Consider the following 21961-nt stretch of genomic DNA (forward strand, 5'->3'; position numbering starts at 1 on the left):
GAACGCAAATGCCTTTTTGTTCACATGGGATTGATGCCTAGAAGAAAGAAATGATTGTAGAAAAGATTGGACAACAAGGCTATAAGGAAAGGACTGAACCAGTCGGTGTTTCAAGCGCTTCCACTAGCTGTTTGACATCAAGACACTGATAACAGGGAATCTAACTATTTCAGACAGATATCGCAACACTGATTGTGCCATAGTTGTTAAATCCGCTTACTCAATCTACTCTGATGATTGTGAGCTGTCTGATTTTAGCTGGGCCTTTATATGGAAGATTGGAGTCTACCAAGGGAACCTGTCCTATTTCTTCTTTAACTTGAATCGACATATGGACTCCTCATCAGGGGTGTTTACCGGGTGGGACCCTCGATCCAGAAGGTATGCCAAGAGATATGCATAAGATGATTTCGAAATTTGCACTGATGACACACGCGTGGGAACTTCATCTGAAGTGAATAAGGGCTTATAGAAGTCATAACACCAGAAAGTGACAATAGGCAAATCAACAAGTTAGTGCTCATGGACCTCCTTTTTTTGTTGTTCGAAATCAATGAATTCCTTTCCACACCAGGTTCCTTATTCCCCGCTTTGCATTCGTGACGGGCATGACCTTGTCGTCTGCAATGCATGCAGAACTTAGGTATTCAAAGCTTGACTTTAGACTTTTAATATATACCTTTGTCCTATTCTTTTATCGAATGGATAATTCTTGGTGTTTGCCGGAATTCTGATGGTCAAAGTGTTTCACATTTACCACACTGAATCTTGATCTAAGACAAATGTGCTTGTTCAAGTTTCCTCCTGTATTGGTTTGCCCTACTGCAGCTTATATCATTGTCTCAATCACTCCCTTTTGGACACTATTATATGTATGAGTGGGTAAGACCTGGACCAAGAGGCACCACTACCTGGAAACCCGGTTTTCCATTGTCAACGAATGGGCTACTAACTGGGCCCTTCCCATAGTGCTTACCTAAATAAATTGAACAAGACTTGAAAAAATGTCTCCGGGGTCACAATCCAGGCCAGAGGGGGCGCGTCCATCTATCTATTACGTCCACGTTGAATTTTTTCGATATTTTTAAACTTTTTGTTTCAAAGCGGCGAAACCTCGAGATACTTTTCACTTGTGTGAGTCTGAGACCTAGTGCGCCTAGGACTGTGTTGACTGAAGCTTTCAAACTCCTAGTGAGTGGAGAAGGAGCTAGGTCGGCTCATTTCTTGGTCATAATCTCCAGTGGACACTTGTGGACTCAGCGAGAACACAACAAGAAACAACCACTAGCGTTTGGTGCAGCACCTGCATTTTGGTGCATTTTTCACCCATTTTTGTATTTGCAATACCTAAAATTGTTTCAAAAAACATTAGCATACCATTACCGATTGGTAAAAAAATTTAGCACAAAATCGGTACAATAAGGTTGATAATTAGTTGATACGATCGGTGATTGATCACGATTTCTTTAAACCCTAAGGTCTAGGAGATTTAAAAAACAAAAACAATCACCCAAATAACCATCATACTTGTATTCCATTAATAAAAAGGGAATTTGATTAAGAAAAGGAAAAGAAAAAAGGGTAAAATTGACTGGAAATAGGAAAATTAAAAAAAGAAAGTAGATAATTTCCAAGTTAGGGTAGGAAAGTAGATTCGTCACATCATCACACCAGTCTCTACCGATCTGTTTACTCACTCGCTAAGGAAGCAAAGTCTCTGTCATCTGTTTCAGCAGTAAATTTTGAATGTTCATATGATGATGTGGGGTGGTCCGATAACAACACGATTAATACCACATGTTGAACACGTCTCATGTCGTTTGACACGAGTCACGACTAATTAAACATGCCAATTTAGGGTGGTTTAGACCGAGTCCTGAAGTGACACCGGTCGAATATGATGCAGCTGATACCACTAGGAATCAGGTCGTATTAACCACGCTAACTCAAGATTTTAAAACTTGCATAAGAACCATGAAGAAGAAATAGAGAGTTGGTAATATGTAATGTAAGTGAGGCAATCAATGAGCATGCCTGAATACGGGCACACGACACGAATCAACAAGATTACAAATCACAATACCAATTGTTTGGACACCTCCAAATGAAACTATATGTGTCATGCATACCTCTGAAACGCAAACGGTGGAGGTCCTAATAGATTAGTACGTACTACGTTTCATGACCTCGCGTCTTTTAGGACTCCCCTCTTTTCAAGTTCGCCCACTAAATCCCTCAGAGAGGGAACTTTCATTGCTAAAGTCCTGTACAGCCTAGAATACCTAGCTCGCGTTCCATCGGCAGTCCTTGCCAAGGCAAGCAAACTCAGAGCCTCAGGGAGTTGGGAGAATACATGTTTCATCTCCTCCAAGCCCATACTTTCCAGAACAGACGGTCTTGGGACGACCTTGACAACTTCACCACCTTTAGGTTCTTGAATCTTGGCATCTGTTTTAATGACCAGTTCTGAATTTGAGTTTGCCCCACACTTGATGATAAATGGGGTTGTCGAGCCTGTATTGAACTGCAGGACATTCCACTGCGCCACATCGGTTTCAGTATTAAACCCCCCGAAATCTGTAGATGGTTTGCGAGCATGCGATTGTTCTTGAAGAAGATCGTCTTCTTCGGGAATAGACTGCAAAAGATTCAGGAGTGGAGCAAATGAATGATCAGGCAAAAACATTCACATCAGTTTCACAAAAAGCATCTGTTACAAAATGAGGAAACAGAGACAAATTATGTGGGCAAATATCCTTTTAGCGTTCAGCATTTCGTAGACACCTGAATTAGACGACGAGCATCAGCAATTTGCCTTTGCGCACATGGATGATCAATGTCAAGAAGAGAAGGCATCCGGTCAGCAAGTTCATTTAGCGATGCAAGCATTAGTTTCTTCTTGCTCTTGCTCAGGGTGCTTACAGACGATTGTCTTATTAAATCCTGTATAAATAAATAAAAAATAACATTACATTTTCTCTTTTCTAATTTACGATAACCCAATCATTATGTATCACACCAGAAGTACAAAGAGTACCTTGATTTGTTTCAATATGCCATCAAGGGAAATGAGAGATGCTAATCGTGCATCTTCACCAGCCGTGGAAGGATTTTGAATAGGTGGACCACCATCTTCCAGTGTCAATAAGGCTGCATCACTTCTTATTTGTTGCAAAATCTGATGAAATCAAGAAATCAGCATAAAATCCAATAACCGGCACAACAAGAGAATACAACTTCAGCCAATCAACACATAAAAATGGAAACAAAAAAGGAATTTCAACTCGCATCCCAGTGGAAGGTTCGTCGAGTAATTTTCTGAAACTCTAATAAACCCAAAGGGCCAAAACTTTTTCTTGCTTTTTTTTTTTCTTCTTTTTAACAGATTACTTAGTAGAACCACATCCTTTTTGTTATAAGGATTTCTTCCTTTCTGTTGGATATGCAAATTTACATCTATGAAGTGCATGATATACGTAAGAAATACTTTCTAAGATATGCACATACATCAATAAAGAATGATTACCGTTCTCCTTTTGTGATCAACAGACTCGAGAGCTGATAGCAATTTCGCAACTTGTGATGCATCTTCAGCACCTTCTGATGCCAATGTACCAGCAACATCCTGGAATATGAAAGAAATTCAGAAATCAACCAATAATTCATTGATAGAGCATACAGAACAAGTTTCATCTTAGATATATATGGTAAAACTATTTATATTGCATCTCATATTTGAAGGAAAATACACGTCATTTCACCAAATTCAACAAGTATACCACAAAAATGCTATTGAGCATAAAATCATAGATACAGAGATGCTACCAAAAGATGAATAGAATGGCACCAGTATATATGGGCCGCCATAAAAACAGTGGAGAGCATACAAAGGTGCAGATTTCCCTGGTGCATATTATCAAAGTAATTGGGCCCTCGGGCATTTTAAAGGGAGCAAAAGCAATAATAAGCTAACTATAACGTGGTGCAAATTAGATAATTGGGCCTCCAGGCGTTTTGAAGGGCGCAAAAGCAACATTACTCCAACTATAATGTGGTGATATCGGATACCAACTCTAAAGTAGGAGACTAGCCAGCTAAATAAATACATACCTTCAAGTGCTGCAATTGAAAACTGTAGACCCGCTTCGAATACTCAGATAAAAGTTGGCCAAGAGCATCTGTATGAAGAGGCACTGCAGCACCCAGTCCAGCCATCCAACCATCCATGATTGCAGTTGAAAGGAGCTCCAACTGACTAGTTGTCCCTCCTGATGCATCCTCTCCTGTACTAGAGAGAAAATCGAAATTTTCTGCAAGCCAGGATCTAAGTTGGCCCTGGAGCTCACCAGCTGGTGTATGAACAAACAGAGCAGCAAGCGCTTTGTTTGCAATTGCAAAACGTTTTGCTTCCTCATTTATTTCCTTAAGCTTTCCAGCAGTTACCTGCTGCCTTGGAGTCTCCTGCACATTTGAATGCTTAGTGCCGCACCATACAAAACATTTGCAACAAAAGAGAACATTAGCAGAAACAGGTCAAAACTATTAAATTGGTGTACATATGGGTAGGAAAGAAGCACCAAAAAAGCGAAGAATGAGAAAGAGGTTCACGAGAAAAGTGAAAGAAACTTCCGCTCTTGTCCATTAAAATAGATAAAATGGCAGAAGCATAGCTAGATATTTTTTTTCTTCTTCATTCTCTTGTTTGCCTTGTGCTTGCGTGTTGGGATTCTCTTTTCTCTCTCATTTATCCCTTGTTTGTATATATACAGTATACACACACACTACCCTCTTTCCACACGCATATGTGTGTGGCAATTGACTCTTTTTATTTTATTATTTATTTTTCTGTTTGAAAAAAGAAACAAAAAAGCAAAACAATAAATAATATAATAAAAAAATAATAAACTACTTACAAACCACTCACAGTTCCACTAAATGGGTGGTTTTTTTTTTTTTTTACTTTTTGTGAATTTGTTTTTTCTTTTGAAATCCTAATGGGAGGAGCAAAGTTGGGATTATGAAAGCTTCACTCTTTTTGCCTTCTCCCTCTATATATAGAGAGAGAGGGAGGGAGAGGGAGGAAGGGAGAGAGAGGGTGGTTGGGGGGGGGGAGGGAGGGAGGGAGAGAGAGATGGCAGTTACCTGATCAAGTCCGCGTATCTTTGATACAACTGATGAAAACTTGGACTTCTTTTCTGGCTTTAGATTCACTTTGAAGCCTTGGATATGCTCATCAACATAGAGCACAGGAGATCTTCCTGGGCTGTTTCCCCGGCTGGAACTCCTACTACGTCCAGTACTAACCTTCTCTAGAAAACTCTCTACCGGAGAAACCTATAAATGGTAAGAAAGAAGAAATAATAAGCACTGACAGCACCCACCCCGGCCTTGAGAAAAGACAAAGAAAAAGTAAAGGGAGCATACAAATAAAAAGGTAAGTCTCTATTCTTTAACATTCATTACCTTGATGGACTGCAGCTCTGGTGATCTAGCAAGCAAGGATCTAATATACAAAATTCTAACACGGGATACAAGCATGGTGTCCATTGCCCTCTGTGGTTCCATTTTACGAATAAAAGAGAAAACGGCATCTCTTATTTCAGCAAGTATTTCATGCTCCCTAGAAGCCCCTGCTTTAATTACTGCAGCCAAAACCTGTAATTTGTAAAGAGACAATTAGCGTAACATCTTAAAGCTGCACACAATAAGTATCATAGACCATCAATATGTGCCAATCACAAGAAACATCATTTGTGTTCAAACTTGAAAGAATAAACAAGCTAGGTGAAGCCAAGTAATAGGTTGTTTAAATGTTATGATTGGAGGCATCATGCTTTAATGTTATTGTTTTAGTTCAAGAAAGATAAGAACATGGAGATAACATTGAGATAAGAGATGGTTGAGGTGAAGGAGAGATGAGAGATAAGATAATATATAGAATGCTTTACCAGAATCAAAACTAAAAACCAAGTTTAGAATGTCTTAAGTTTTCAATTTTAGTTTAATGTTCTCCCTCATTTTTTGGGCATTTCTATCATTTGTCATTTTTTTCCTTCCATTATTCCATATCTCTCCCTCTTTGTCCAATTTTTTAAAATTTTATCAAACAATCCCCTTGTTTTCCTAAAGTTTGTCATGTAGGATTACAAGAATAGTTTGTCAAGTTGAAACATATACAAGTAGTCGCCTGAGAAGCTGATTAAAGGCAAAACAGCAGTTTAATGTTAAATATAAGCATTTGAACTGATTTCTTCACCCTCAAGCTTGTTAGAATTGTTCTGTGTTTGTTTTTTAAAGTGTTTAGAATGAATGGCTGAGATTAGAGAGCATGTTGTTTGCATGACTGGCTTTGTAATGGTCACTTGTACTCTCTCACTCTTTTTCTCATTCTCTGAATCGAATCCAAGAGGAGCAATGTACTTCCTTTTGCTGCCTTCATCATCTTCAATTTCTTGTCAAAACTAATCCACAATTCATCAAGTCAAACCCTAATTGAAACTACAAAACACTAACATGGCCTCAGAGCTTGGTTTGATTTGAATTAGGGGGTGTGACTCGTGAATTCTTCCGGGTATTCCAATGAAGAAAACCAGCTGAATAGAAGCATCAAATGGCTGGATCTGGAGCTGAACTTCAAGCTCCGGTGTTCGCTTGAGTGAACTATGACTTCTGGTGTACGAGGATGAAGACGATTTTCAAGTGTCACTAAGTTATGGAAATTTGTAGATCAAGGATCTGAGATTCCAGACGAGCCTGAGAAGGAGAAGATTGTGGTTCAGGATCTCATAGCTCAAGATGCAAAGGCTTTGGGGTTGTTTTGAGTGCAGTTTCAAACATGATCTTCCCTCAGATTGCAAACCAAGAGACTGCAAAGGCGGCTTGGAATGTTCTGAAGCAAGGGTATAGAGGTGATTTACAAGTCAGAGCTGTGAAATAGCAAGGTGTTCGTCAAGATTTTGAGTATGCTCGTATGAGAAATGATGAATCATTACCTGCGTATTTGACTAGATTGTTTGGCTTAATTAATAATGAAGATGTATGGTGAAGAATTGTCTGAGAAGTTGTTGATTAGTCTCACTAGGAACCTATGATAATATAGTGTCTGTGATTGAGAGAACTAAGAAACTTAAAGAAATTGATCCCATTGAGGTCATCTAGTAGCAATCTTTGAAGACATGCAGTTACAATACCATGTAACAACTGCAAATGACAGGGAATAGATGTTTCCCTCTCATTATGGAGGATATGAATCCAGTAGCTAGAAAAGCAATTATAGAAGAATGCTTGGGAATGGCATAAAATACTGAGACATTTGAAGGAATGGTGTATGGGCTACCAAAATTGAAATGAGGTGATGGAATTTGTCAGGATGTGCTGCAGGAAAGCAACATGAAGAGGCTTTCAGTAAAGGACAAGTATGACGAGCTTCCCAATGAGACCTTGCACATGTTCCAAGGTTGGACACAATAAGAACTTCAATAGCTCTTGCTGCACAGAAAGGTTGGAAATTAGATCAACTTGATCTAAAATTAGCTTTTCTGAATGTAGTGCTGAATGAGGAAGTATATATTGATCAACGTGAAGGATTCATAGTTCCAGGATCTGAAGACAAATTGTACAAGCTCAGAAAAGCTCTTTATGGACTGAAACAAGCTCCAAGAGCTTGGTATGAGGAAATTAACTCCTATCTACTTGATTGTGGTTTTCAGAGAAGTCTAAGTGAAGCTATGGATATGAGAAACCAGACCTTGGATTATTGTACCACTTTCTTGGGTCTCCATTTATGTGATTGATATAGTGTACAAAGGCAGTAGCATTGATTTGATCAATGAGTTCAAAGCTCATGAGAGAAAATATGAGAAACCAGAACTTGGATGATTGTACCACTTTCTTGGAATGAGAATTATTCAGTCTGGAAATGAGATCTTCATGAACCAAGAAAAGTATGCTTCGACTTTGCTAGAAAAATTTGGTTTGAAGGATTGCAAACCGGTGAGTATTCCTCTTGCTGTGAATGGCAAGATGAAGAAAGATGATCAAAGTGAATATGCAGATGAGGCTGTTTACAGAGAAATTGTACGGAGTTTGCTTTATGTAACAGCAAAAGGACCAAATATTATGTTTGCTGCCAGTCTTTTATCCAGGTTTACGCACAATCCAACAAAGAAGCACTTTTGAACTGCAAAAAGAGTGCTCAGGTATGTGCAAGGAACTCTTGAATTTGGAATTGAGTATGCGAAAGGAAAGTCTTTAATTCTAGTTGATTATTGTGATAGTGACTGGGGTGGTAATGAAATTGATATGCGATACACATCAGGGTATGCAGAAGAAAGAGGAGGGATTGGTATTCAAGATTGATTATGAACAGGCTTATCATGTGGAGTGGAGATTTTTGGATGAAGTCTTACAAAGAAAGGGCTTTGGCAATAGATGGAGGAAATGGATGCAGTGTTGTCTAAGTTCCGCAGATTTCTCAGTTTTGATCAATGGGATGTTAGTGTGTAAATTGATGAACTGAATAGTGAAGATTATAAGTTTACATTTGTGTTATGCCTCAGCTCATAGGTTGAGTTTGTGTTAAAAATGTAATGTGTTGGTTAAGTCTCATAGGGCTTAACATTGGACAAGTGTCTTAAACTCAAAGTAAGATGTAATGGATGGCTGAGATTGAATTTAGAAATGTGTCTATCTCTCTCTCACCTCCAACGGTTAAATGTGCTAATGTATGAGCTCACATGCTCAGAGTGAGCGTCTGCAATATATGGAATATTGCAGAGGGATATTCTCTGAGATTTTTCTGATCCAAATTCTTCTCTTCTTCTTCCTCAAATTCTCTGAGTTTCTCTTCCATAACCACTGCTAGAATTCCTGTTTAATTTGAATCCTCTAACATGGCCTCAAAGCCAAGTTGGGTCTGAATTTCTAGGCGTCGTGTTTGGGAGAAGGGTGAGCTCAGATTCACAGCAAAAGCTCATTGCAGTGATTCAAGTTCATATCAACGATCGAATCTAACATGGCTGGATCTGGAGGAGGAGAACTCATGGCACCAATCTTCAATGGTGAAAATTTTGATTTCTGGCAAATCAAAATGAAGACCATTTTCCGTTCACACAAACTGTGGGATCTGGTTGAAAATGGGTATGAAACTCCGACGAAGGAGGAGGAGCTCATGGAGGCGGAGAAGAAGCTCATGCGTGAGAATGTGATCAAGGATGCTAGAGCAATTGGAATCATCCAAGGTGCTGTTTCAGATCAAATTTTTCCGAGAATCGCAACCCAGGAAAGTGCAAAGGCTGCGTGGGACATTCTGAAACAAGAATTTGTTCATGATAAGCAAGTAATATCTGTGAAACTTCAAGGTCTTTGACGAGATTTTGAATATACTCGCATGAATGATAGTGAATCTCTCTCTGTGTATATTGCTAAATTGTTTGATCTGATTAATCAAATGAGAAGCTATGGTGAAGATCTAAGTAATCAAAGAATTGTTTAGAAATTGTTGATTAGCTTACCTAAATCCTATGATAGTATTGCATCTGTGATAGAAAATACTAAGGATTTGGATACCATAGATGCTCAGGATGTTGTTGCAATTTTGAAAGGTTAAGAACAAAGCCTTGATAGACATGGTGAAAGTAGTATGGAGAAAGCATTTGCTAGTTTGAACATTGCATCAAAACCTAATAGGTTCAATGGTCAAACAAACAATAGCAAATGCCAGAAAAACTTTAGGCCAAAAGGGAAACAGAAAGGGAGTAGGTGTTTCCTCAGCACAAACAAAGAGCTTGCATTGAGAACAAATGTGCAAGAGTGTGTAGAGATATGGCACAAGAGGTTTGGTCACCTAAATTTCAGGAGTCTCAAGCCATTACAAAGTCAAGGAATGGTATTGGGGCTACCTGAAATTCAAGATAGTGATGCAGTGTGTCAAGGGTGTGCACTGGGGAAGAATCACAGGGAGTCATACCTCAGCTCATAGGCTGAGTTTGTGCGTTAAAAATGTAATGTGTTGGTTAAGTCTCATAGGGCTTAACATTGGACAAGTGTCTTAATCTCAGAGTAAGATGTAATTGATGGCTGAGATTGAATTTAGAAATGTGTCTCTCTCTCTCACCTCCAACGGTTAAATGTGCTAATGTATGAGCTCACATGCTCAAAGTGAATGTCCGCAATATATGGAAGATTGCAGAAGGATATTCTCTGAGATTTTTCTGATCCAATTTCTTCTCTTCTTCTTCCTCAAATTCTCTAAGTTTCTCTTCCACAACCACTGCTAGAATTCCTATTTAATTTGAATCCTCTGACATGGGAGGCCTAGAGGAAAATTTAAAGCTTTAAGAGGTTTGAGACAAGGTGACCCATTATCACCTTTTCTTTTCACCTTATTAGTTGATGTCTTGAATAGATTGTTGGAGAAGGCACAAGAGAATAATCTAATCAAAGGTTTGTGCATTGGGCAAGAAAAGGTGGAGATTTCGCATCTTCAATTTTCTGATGACACCATTTTTTTCTTGGCAGGGGCCAAGGAAGTTTGGACAATTTATTAGAGTTGCTCAATTTATTTTGTACTGTTTCAGGTTTGAAAATTAACAAAGCAAGGTCTTCTTTGGCTGAAATAAACTCAGATTGTGAGAAAATTAAAAGGATGGCAGATTCTTGGGGTTGTGAGGTGGGTAGCTGGCCAATAAAGTATTTGGGTCTTCCTCTTGGGGGAAGGCCAAGAGCACTTACGTTTTGGGATCCAGTTGTCGAAAAGATGGAAAAAAGACTTCAAAGTTGGAAGAAGGCATTCTTATCCAAAGGTGGTAGATTAACTTTGATTCAATCTGTTTTGGGAAGTTTGCCAATTTACCACATGTCTTTGTTCAAAATTCCTTGCAAGGTGATTGGATAGCTGGAAAAACTAATGAAAGGGTTTCTTTGGGAAGGGGTAGAGGAAGGAAAGAAAAACCAATTGGTGAAATGGGAGGTAGTTATTAAAAGTAAGGAGGAAGGGGGTTTAGGTATGGGGAATTTGAGGAAACAGAATGAAGCGTTACTGGCTAAGTGGTTGTGGAGATTCCCAATGGAATCAAATTCTCTCTGGCACAAGGTGATAAGAAGCAAGTACGGGTTGCAGGATAATGGGTGGGATGCAAATCCTTTGCTGCATGTTTCATGTCTTAGCCCTCGGAAAGATATTTTGTCTGGTCTTCAATCGTTCCTAGAGTGCTGCAAGTTTGAGGTGGGCAACGGGGAGAGGGTGAGGTTTTGGGAGGATGGTTGGTTGGAAGGAGGACCATTGAAAGAGCAATATCCTAGATTATTCTTGTTATCGAGAATGCACAACCAGAGCATTTCAAGTTTTGTGGATTTTTCTCTTCATTCTTTGAGCTGGAATTTTAACTTCAGAAGAAATTTGAATGAGTTGGAGATAGCAAAGGCGGCTAGGTTATTACAGAAGGTGGAAAATGTTCGTTTGATTCAATCAAGAGCGGATAACAGAAGATGGAAACTAGACTTATCAGGATTGTTCACTTGCAAGTCCTATAGCTCTTTCTTGAGCAACAATGGAACTGTGCAACATTTTCCACCCTTTTCTCAGATTTGGAAATCAATAGCTCCTCCGAAGGTCAAAGTTCTTATGTGGTTAGTGGCTACTGGGAAGGTCAAAACTTGTGATCAAGTTCAAAGGCGAAGGCCTTTTATTTGTATTTCTCCCCATTGGTGCAGTTTGTGTAAATCTGAGGAGAGTGTTAATCATATTTTTCTCCCTTGTTCTTACTCAATACAGTTGTGGTGGAAATTGGTTCAAGAAGTTAGAGTTAGTTGGGTCATTCCAAAGGGTTGTTTTGAGCTTCTAAGCACCAACTTTGAGGCTTTAGGAAAGGGGAGGAAAGCTAAAGCTTTGCGGGGCTGTTTGGTGTTAACAGTTTTTTGGAACATTTGGTTGGCGCGTAACAAAAGAGTTTTTGAAGATTATAATGGAGTGGGGGTGGCAGAACTATTAGGTAGACTAAGATACTGGGCATCATTTTCAAATGAGTTCAGGGATTATTCTCTTTCTCATATAGTGTGGGATATGTTAGCAGCTGTAAAATGATTTTGGATGAGGTTATGTTGTAATTAGATCTATTTGAGAGGTCTTAGCTAGCTTTGCTACATGGTGGATTTCTTATCCACTATTTTGTAATTCTTGTTTTTATTTTATTAAAGTGTTAACCAGAATAATGTGGCTCTTTCCACAGCTGAAGCTGAGTATGTAAGTGCATCAGAAGCTACTACACAAGTAGTTCGGCTTAGATTTGTTCTGGAGGATTTGGTTAAGTGCAAACAGATGCAACTCCACTTTAATGTGAACAATACTTTTTGCGATTGCAAAGACAAGAAATCCAGTTTCCCACCAGAGATCAAAGCATATTAATTACAAATATCACTACATCATAAATGCATTGCAGGAAAACATTATCAACTTGGTTTACTGGAAGTCAGAGGACCAAATGGCAGAAATCTTCACCAAAGCTCTGCCAAATGATCGATTTTATTATCTCTGAGGTTTACTTGGAATGAAGTCAGCTAAACTTAAAAGCTTAGAAGGGAGTCTTGAAATATAAGCACTTGAGCTGATTTCTTCACCCTCGAGCTTGTCAGAATTGTTAGTGTTTGTTTTTAAAGTGTTTAGAATGAATGGTTGAGATTAAACTAGCTCATAGGCTAGATTTCCGCCAGCTGTCATACCAGTTGTGCTCGTTAAATTGTACGCAGCACACATGAGTGTTAGCGAGCAAGTTGTTCGTGTGAGTGCTTTTGTAACGGCCACTTGTACTCTCTATCTTATTCTCATTCTTTGAACTGAATCCAAGAGGAGCGATGTACTCCCTTTGCTGCCTTTATCATCTTCTTCAATTTCTTGTCAAAATTAATCCAAATTTCATCAAGTCAAACCCTAGTTGAAACTACAAAACACTAACAAAAGTCACTTATTAACAATTATTTAAGAAGCTTTTTGTTAAGTGCTCACCACAACCCTAAAAAAATTAAATAAAAAACTATAGCCTTTGTTAGCAAGATTTCTCCACATCAAGAAAGGTGAAAAGTTGAACATCAACGCTTAATACTCACTTTAAAATAAGTAATGCGTGATGACACCATATTCAATTAAGCATAATATCAAGGTATGCCAGTATGGTGTCAAAACACAAATGAAAAGATAAATTAAATAACCAAGCATACCAGCATCAAAAGCTTATTTGCTCCATCCGAAATCGCAGCAAGGCTGTCATGCTGCTCAGGATCAAAGTCATTCAAGGCAGACGTAAGATATTCTCCAGCAGGGGTTGTCTTGACTTTCTCCACACCAGATTTCACCAAAGCAACAGTACCCTCAGTCTTATCTGCAGCAGGTGTGATTGATGAAGAAATAATATCCATCGAGTGTCCTCTACTATCATTCCTGTTTTAAATTATTGAAAGCGAAAGTTAAATAAACAAGCTTTTTCTTTTAGGAATTGAGGGATGAAGAAAAATAATATACAAAACACATTAAACATAAAGTCTTGCAGAAGTCTTGCCTCACAAGGTCCCGAGACTGAACATTTAGCGGCCCTTTGGACAATGGACTTGACAACTGAAAATACACACCCACACATATTAGAAATTTGTTATGATACACTTAACAAACCATAGAAGTAGAATTGCTTAAATACCACAAATGAGATAAGGAAGCAGCTTATTAACTGATAATGGATTGTGATAGGACACCACACCTATCCAAACTCATAAACTTTTCATCGAAATTTGCTCTCTTAAACTTTTCCACTCACAAATGGCATCACAATAAAGAAGAATCAATACCATATGACTATATGAAACTGCTACAATAGCATCGGGAATGCTAACTGAAAAAAAAAAAAAAAAAAAAAAAAAATTCATCCCAGAATTACATCTAACCACCCGCACTCCTTTGGGTTTCCATGAATTACTGAATCAAGGAGAACACTGAATGCACCAATGAGCACCCAAGAATGTAGCAGATACTTAAAATAGCATGTAAAACAATCAGACGAACAAATATTCAACTATATTGTGAAAGCACGCAACCACATCAAAAGTGGGACTAACAGAAATTACCTTTGGTGAGCCAGCCAAAGATGTTTTCTCTGTCAATCTATCAAATAACTTTTCATTTTCTTCATGCAACCTCTGGTGTGAGAGAGAGGGAGAGACAGAGGGAGGAAGGGGGAGAGAAAGAGACAGAGAGCATTAACCTTATAAAAATGGTCATATCAATTGAGAATAGGAAAATAGATTCAGAAGAGATGATATTTCATGCTGGTATGCACAAACAATGACTTGGTACAAGACTAACTCATTGCAGAAGAACCTCTTCATAACACAACTTTTTGCTCCCAAGGAATGTACCTTTGGTTTTTTAAAATGACAAATTAAGTAAACATTATTTGAAAAAGACCAAAATAAAATCATGGCATTGGTACTTAAGCAGTCTAGTTTATACTAGTTTTTGCAGTCTAATGGTCTTCATCTTAACAGCATTGTTCACATTTCACAATAATGTAGCATGATTACCGTTCAAGTGGCACTTGCCATTAGCAGTTTCTTAGCGAGGTCATTTTGGGTCTATAAATATCAAAATTTTCCTTTGATGGAGTGTCATTATGAGTCAAATTCAAAATGCTAAAATCTAATCTATTGTCTATGCATAGGTTTGTGAACTTCTCGTTTGTATGAGAAATGAAAATTGGATTACAGATAGGATAGATAACAGACGTTCATGCATATGTACAAATCATTAGGTTGCAACCATTATTCTAGAAACAGAAAACATGGAATTATGGTAGAATAGCACACCTCAATTAATGCGTCACGCTTTTTAAGCTCCTCTTCCAATTTCGTAGTTACTGGAGAATCCATGCCATCTCCCATTGCCTTGGAATTTGATAGAATTGCAGACCCTGGATCCGAGACTAATGGTGACCGATCTTCACTGGAATGGAGGGCTTCACTGAGTTTGGACTCGATGCTTTTAATTTTGGCCTGTATCGAACAGTTAATGTTGGGCAACATCATGTGGTGCAAAATGCAAGGAAAAGTTCCTTGGTTAGGAAGTATAAATGGGAAACTTTCATACTATAACATACGCCCTCCAGAGTTCAACCATTTAATAATGCGACATAATTGAAACCTCAAAACCTGATCAATCCACTTGACAATGTAAAGGTGTGATAGTCACTTTAATGAAGAACCACAGCACAGAACAATTGAAAACATAAATATTCACTTCAAAACTATTATATCATGAGTGGAGTTAACCAATATGCTAACCCCATGCATTTCAAACAACTTAATCACATTCTAATGAAAAATCATATGCCAACGAAAAAAGTTTCAAACCCAAAATTTGGAGATTTTTGTTTTTAGAAAGTAGAATGCCATGAAACAACTAATTGCTCATATGTAGAGTGCTACGAAGAAAATGTCATGATTTCTTCTTCTTTTTTCACGTACTTCAGTACTTGTCACATAAATAACGAGTTTTGGAAATCTTCAGCCCACACATCTAAATTTGAAGCCTGCACTATGTGCAGATAGATTTTTCAAACTTTAACTTATCAATTCTGTTCTGTGACACAATTCATACGCTTGCATGCTAAACAAAGAAGATTACAATGTCTATTCAGCATGGACTCCTTGTTACATCTTTCCTGTTATCACGCTGATATGACATATAGATGGGTATGCTTATCGCTGTGGCCCTGTGGGACATTCTTTTGAAAAATCATCTGAAAACATGTAACTCTATTCGTGAGAGCACACTGGCATCACAAAAGTATGCAGCACGGATTACTCTAAAAATATGAATGTGTACAGCAGTTCCTGAAATATGGTCTACAGTAAATTCCTGAAATATTTTAACAGAATCATTGAACCCTAATACTTATAAATGAGAAGATTAAGCAGACACATGACCAACCTGCAAGGCCTGGATTGTAGAATCTCGTTGTTCTATCTGCACTTTCTGATCTTGCTCTAATTGTAACAGTTGAGCTACTTGATTTCTAAGCTGTGCATTTTGCTCCTTTTCTATCTTTTGCTTATCTGCAAGCATTATATTCTCAGACTGCATCAAATGGGAATATTAAACCAGTTTAGAACCATGCTTACCAGCCAAAACCACATTATCATTGTTGACAAGGAAAATTTATGAAAAAAAAAAGACAGAAAACCACTAAATTAGACTACTAGCAACCCTGGAGAATTCATTAATTGTAGTATAAATCGAAGCCATATATCCAACGGCTTCAGCAAGGTAGACACTTTAAATTGTCTAACATCCAATAACATGCAAGTAAACATGAAAGCTGTATCAAACTCAGGAAGTTATAAAACCTTTAAATCTAACTGTAACGTATAAGAAACTTTCCACGCCTTCTGCACTTCATTGAAGAGCACGACACACTGATCATTTGCATCCTTGAGTGTATTTTTAAGTCCCAAAACTTCTTGTTTCAGGTCTTGACTTTCTTTTTCCTTTTCATACAACTCCTTACGTGCATCATTTGCCTACAAGAATCATCACAATTAAAATTCAGCAGAAAATAGTTTATAATCTTGCTCATCACAATGCCTTAACCAGCACAAATCGCAAGTAGATTTCCTTGAAGTGCCGAAGTGATTCTTCATTGTTAACTCAGCAAGTTTCCATCTGAGGCTCCATGCTTCAATTAATAGAAAGATTTTTATGTTATTGTTTTACTATTAGTATTTCTATTCTATTTCCTTGCTTTGCTGTGTAATCATGACAAAGAAAGAAAAAGAAAAATAAAACTCATAAACTGAGAGAGAGAGAGAGAGAGAGAGAGAACTTACGATATCTCTCCATTTCTTTATCGTATCTCGATTCCCAACGCTTAGAACAGCATTTCGAGCTCTAGAAGAGAAATTGAGAGATGATAATGTCTCCGACAAATTCAAAGCATTTGGAATGACATTAACAATCATCAGAGTTTTTGAACTTCCACCTATAGAATTTTTTGTTTGTTTATTTCAGTAAGCAATCAAAGCCATATTTTCAACAAGACCACGGAAAGAAAGTCAATAAAAATCAACCATACATGTTACCAAATGGTAATTCAATCATACAGGAGAAAATGCGGTAATGGATGCAACTCAATGACAAGTACCCATGACCATGAGGCAGTTATAAGCATATGCAACCAAAAAAAGCATTAACAAATTGTTCATTATTACTTTTCCTTTCATCTTAGAATTGCACGTCCAAAATCAGGACTAACATAAACAATGAAAAGGATTGAATACCTAGTGAGTCTGCAAGTACTTTGGTAAGCATTGAATTTTCATAAGGTATAGCATCCTTTTTTGAAGTCAAAGAAGACAAGACATCTCCCAACCTACATGCACAGCGTCAAAAGGCAGAATTATTTAAGTACAGGACGGCACAAGTAAACATAGATGGCACAAGATAACAGATTGGCATAAGCAGGACAACAGGAAGCTGATATATTGTTACAACTGACATAAAATATGACACATATGTATTCGTATCCCAAATTTGTATAAATGAAACATAGGTGATCACATGCTAAGAATGATGCACAATTGCACAATGAAAATCATATACTGTTTATAAGTACAAAACCAATGTGAACCATCCTTTAAATTATAGGCAACCTGAAAGAAGCCGAAACTTATTAAGTTAAAAAATATAAAAAATAAAAAAATAAAAACAGATAAGCCATCGTAACATACGCTGAAAGTGATTTCATAACATGCAACAAGTCCGTCACACACTCACTACTCTCATCTTCAACAATTAATCCTTCACTTCCAGCCAAGTCAACTAGAGAAAGCTTGCTGTATGTATTTTCTCCGGTGATCAAATTGTTATAATATATATGTATCCTGATGATCCTGGCAATAGTGAAGAAACAAGAATCTACTTTTAGATAAATTAAGTGCTGAGCAGTTGTGACACATACACAAGCATACATGCAAAAGCAATTGACAACGTATGTGGAACTTCTTTATCTAGCTTCGCAACTTGTTTCAGAATGGTCTACTTATTTTTGTTATTCCTTTCAACTTTTATGACCCCTAATAATGGGCAGTCCAGTGGCTTTTGTCAAGTTTTGAGTACATGCATAACCTCTATCTCATAGACTACAATCAGTAAGTAAAAGGAAACTACCTAGTCAGGGTTAGGCAACTTGATTTTAGCTTCTAGCCATGTCAACAATTAATTTATATAACTTTGTTCAAAAGATGAAATACTTTTACATAATAAAACCTGTACAGCAAAGTGGTGGGAAGTAATCCACCAGGAGCAGAAGAGAAAAGAACATAAAATCAACAATCTACATATAGCCATCACCAGACAACCCCATATCAATTTATCACCTTTTCCACCCCGAAAACCTTAAACTTAATTTGAATTAACGATATAGCCATTAAAAGATAAGTAGATTTGAAGTAACCCAAAAAGTTGTGTAGCCATTACATGTATTTTATGAGATGAAATTGAACAAACAAGTTCAAGTTGTTATTAAATCAAGATTTTCCTTTCAATCATAAGAAATAAAACTTTGAACAAGTTAAATAGTCCCTTTTTTGAGAAAAAGGTGTATAAGTTATAATAAATACTGTTTGCACCAGAATAATGGTCACTTTGATGAATTGAGTGATCGCCAAAAAGTGATTAGATCAAAACTGTTAAGCAAAAATTCAGGAATTCTCATAATTTAAAATAAAAAATAAAAAAAAATCAATAACAGTTTTAGCATGGTGTTCTCATTCAGTAATATGAAGGGACTCCCTTTAAGAGAAAGGTATAGCTTACTATTTTAACTACCAAAAGTATGACCTTACAGTAAATACTAGCAATACAAAAAATGTATGGAAGTTTGAGACTTTGAGGTAAAATTTTGGAACATACAAATGAGAAACATTGAACTTTGATGGCTTATTTCCTCGGCTCTGAAATGCAGCTTTTAATACTTTAGAGAAGTCCAGTGGGTTATCAACTTTTTCCTGCACAAGTTCTATATAGGATTCTGGTGATCCCATGCGAATCTTTGGTAGAGCAATTCCTGATTCTGAAAGTAAATCCCTTATCTAAAAGAAAATGGAAGGAATCCACATCAAACCATCATAAGGTTTCCATCCCAAAAGCCATTCAAACAAAAAAAAAAACCAGAAAGCATAAAATACTTACAGTAACAATATTACCTGTTCGTTGTAGAGCTCAAAAACTGTAACGGAGAATTTAAATCTTGAAGTAGAAGTGGAATCAGAGTTGGATAAATCAAATAGTTCCTCGAAAGATCGAGCATATAAACCGCGATCATGGCTAGATCCTTCCTGAGAGAAAGTTAACAAAGTACAAATATCATAAAACTGGTGCACAGACTGAAACAATGATCATAAATTTTAAATGAAAAAAAATGAAAGGCATAAAACACCCAGAGTGAAAGGCACATCCCTCGTTGCACCTATTTAAATTCTTGCTTTAGTACTTTAAACTTAATTTTTATTATGGGGTAACCATTTGAAAGAATTCTCCAACTCACCATCCTAAAAGGTTCAATTCTAATAGTGTAAAAATTACTTCAAATCTCTTTTCAAAAGTCTAAAGCATCAACTTACAATTTTTATTCTTTTCAATATACAAATTTGTAATGGGACAGAGTTAAAAGGCATTGACCATTTGGCCAGAGAAAACAGCAGTCCACCATGCAAGTATAAACCTATAGGCTTCAGAAATGCATATCGATAAAGACACAGACAAACAAACATGGAGAGAGAAAAAGAGGAAAAGAGACCAACCATAGTGTGTGTCTTTCCAGAGTTGGTTTGTCCATATGCAAATATGGAAACGTTATATCCATCCAATGCTGATTGCACCAATGGTTGAACATCATGGAAAAGTTCAGCTGACAGACAAAAAATGTCAAAAATAGTTTAGCAGCAGATATACTTTAAGCATTTTTTTTTCTTTTCAGAAATTAAAGTTTTATGATTAATATTCAAGTAGTAGAACCACAGATAAGGCGAAAACAATGAAAGACGAACAGTTATTCTCACCCTGTCCAACATGAGGTCCATAAACTCTGTCAAGTTCAAAATCCTTCTTGGGGTTGGACAGGGCATCATCACCAGTATTGACGCGGATATTGTACTCGTCAGGATATTCAGCAATTGAGGAACCTTCATCCTCAAATAAAGGTCTTGTACGACAAAATACCTTTATGTTTCCTGGAATTAAAAGGCTAGTTAGAAAATACTGCCACACTAAACTTTTGTAAGATCACCCAAACACCTCAACAACCTTGAAAAATAAATATAAATGCTTTTGAGAGAGAGTTACAAAAGGAGAACACTCACAGAAGATGAGTACCTTTGGCCGTCAATAAGTCATTGAACAACCTTCTCTTCTCATTGATCAGCGGAGAAATTCTAGCCTCGGTTTCAAGGGCAAACTGATCTAACATATTATCAAAGAAAAACTTTCAAATCCATCGAGATGAACCAAGAACACTAAATAAACCTTACAAAGAAGGAACAAGTGAAGGAATATCAAATTCGTGATTAATCTCAAAGGAAAATGTATAACACAAGAAATTACATTCGTATAGTTTTCATTTGGTTGCATGTAATATCAAACCCTGTACCCATGCCAAAATACTACTCATCCTGAACTTAGAAAATAGTCCTCCCACAACACCCTCTTGGGCCACTTCAAAAAATCCATTAAACCTTCAAAGCAGACTGCACAGTCAAACAACATAACCAAATCCCTTACCTAGTTTTCGGGTTTTATTCGCAAGAACACCAAGATAACGTGTAGCTCGTTCAAGTTTCGCATTCGAGTACTCGTGCAGCTCACTTGCTTCTTGTCTCAACGCCAAGTAATCTTCTCTAGCAAGCTGTCCCATAAAAATTTAAAAACAAAAAATCTTTACATAAATACAGAAGCAGAAATTCAAAAGCACCCATGAAGATATCGAACCACTTAAAAGTCTCTCACATTGTGCCCAAAGCTTCAATTTTCAAAACGCATTGGCGCTAAAGACACTCTTAAACCACACTAACCACTGAGATTACCACAGTAATTCAGCTCAAAAGTCAGTAACTCAAACTCTCGAATTCTGAGCCCCTAAATTACAAAACCCATTACCTTAACTTTATCCTTGAGCTTCTGGAGCTTGGAAGCCACAGCCTGGTTGTTGGAGTTGGCGAGCTCAGACTGAGCCAAAGCCGACGCAGCCGAGATCGAGTACCGCCCAACTAACGGCGCACCAGGCTTGTAATTGTCGTGGTGGTGGTCGAAGCTGGACGCCGCTACCGCAGCCGACGTCGACGAAGAAGGCAACTTCCTTGGCTCGAAGCCACTGACCTCCCAGTTCCACCTGTTGTTGTTGTTGTTCCTCTGCTCCGCCATTGCCGTCGTTGTCCCCCGGCAGAAAAATCTTACCCCAAATTTGGAAACTCAAATTTTAAAAAGAAAACTAAGGACGAGGAAAATAAAATTAGAATTTAGGTGAAAATCAAAATTTATAAATTGACATGCATTAATTTTCTTGTTTGGATTTATAAACATAGAAATTTAGAATTTCTGCATGGAAAAAAACTTGGGATTTGGAACCTTCAATTCCCAAGTTTAAATTCCATATAAATAGGTGTCATTTCCCAATTTCTGTGATTTAGAGTCTAAAAATGACAAATTCTGTATTCAATTCCATTTTTCTTTTAGGTTTACCAAACCAGAAAATTCACAAATTCTAGAAAATAAAATTTCGTCATTTCAATTTCTGTCATTTTAAAATTTCTTAGTAATCTTAAATTTCTTCATCTAAACGTAGTGTAAAGGGTTTGGAAAAAAAAGAAAACTAAAGGGTTTGGAAAAAAGAAAACTAAAGTGAATAGTATATGATTGAATTTTTAGTTA

General features: G+C 37.3%; 1 protein-coding gene across 2 annotated transcripts; it reads right to left on the reverse strand.

The window, feature by feature from the left end:
• Positions 1-1975: 1975 nt before the first annotated feature.
• On the reverse strand, positions 1976-21541 carry LOC103937485 (kinesin-like protein KIN-14B). Of its 2 annotated transcripts, XM_009347435.3 has the most exons (23): positions 21191-21541; positions 20816-20939; positions 20411-20497; positions 20098-20268; positions 19840-19946; positions 19243-19374; positions 18950-19128; positions 17767-17928; positions 17317-17408; positions 16867-17018; positions 16387-16560; positions 15971-16117; positions 14848-15033; positions 14110-14181; positions 13551-13606; positions 13213-13432; positions 5464-5655; positions 5143-5334; positions 4111-4461; positions 3527-3625; positions 3038-3178; positions 2785-2943; positions 1976-2638 (listed from the first exon to the last, which is right to left on the reverse strand). In XM_009347435.3, exons 1-23 carry the CDS (start codon positions 21452-21454, stop codon positions 2180-2182), a joined length of 3918 nt encoding a protein of 1305 aa, XP_009345710.2. In that variant the 5' UTR covers positions 21455-21541; the 3' UTR covers positions 1976-2179. The 2 variants fall into 2 exon arrangements, with proteins under 2 accessions (XP_009345710.2, XP_048437950.1); XM_048581993.1 differs by lacking the exon at positions 17767-17928.
• Positions 21542-21961: the final 420 nt, after the last annotated feature.

This window comes from the organism of the source record quoted next, unplaced genomic scaffold (genome assembly GCF_019419815.1).
Source record: "Pyrus x bretschneideri cultivar Hongxiangsu unplaced genomic scaffold, Pyrus_bretschneideri_v1 Contig18, whole genome shotgun sequence".
Taxonomy (NCBI): Eukaryota; Viridiplantae; Streptophyta; class Magnoliopsida; order Rosales; family Rosaceae; genus Pyrus; species Pyrus x bretschneideri.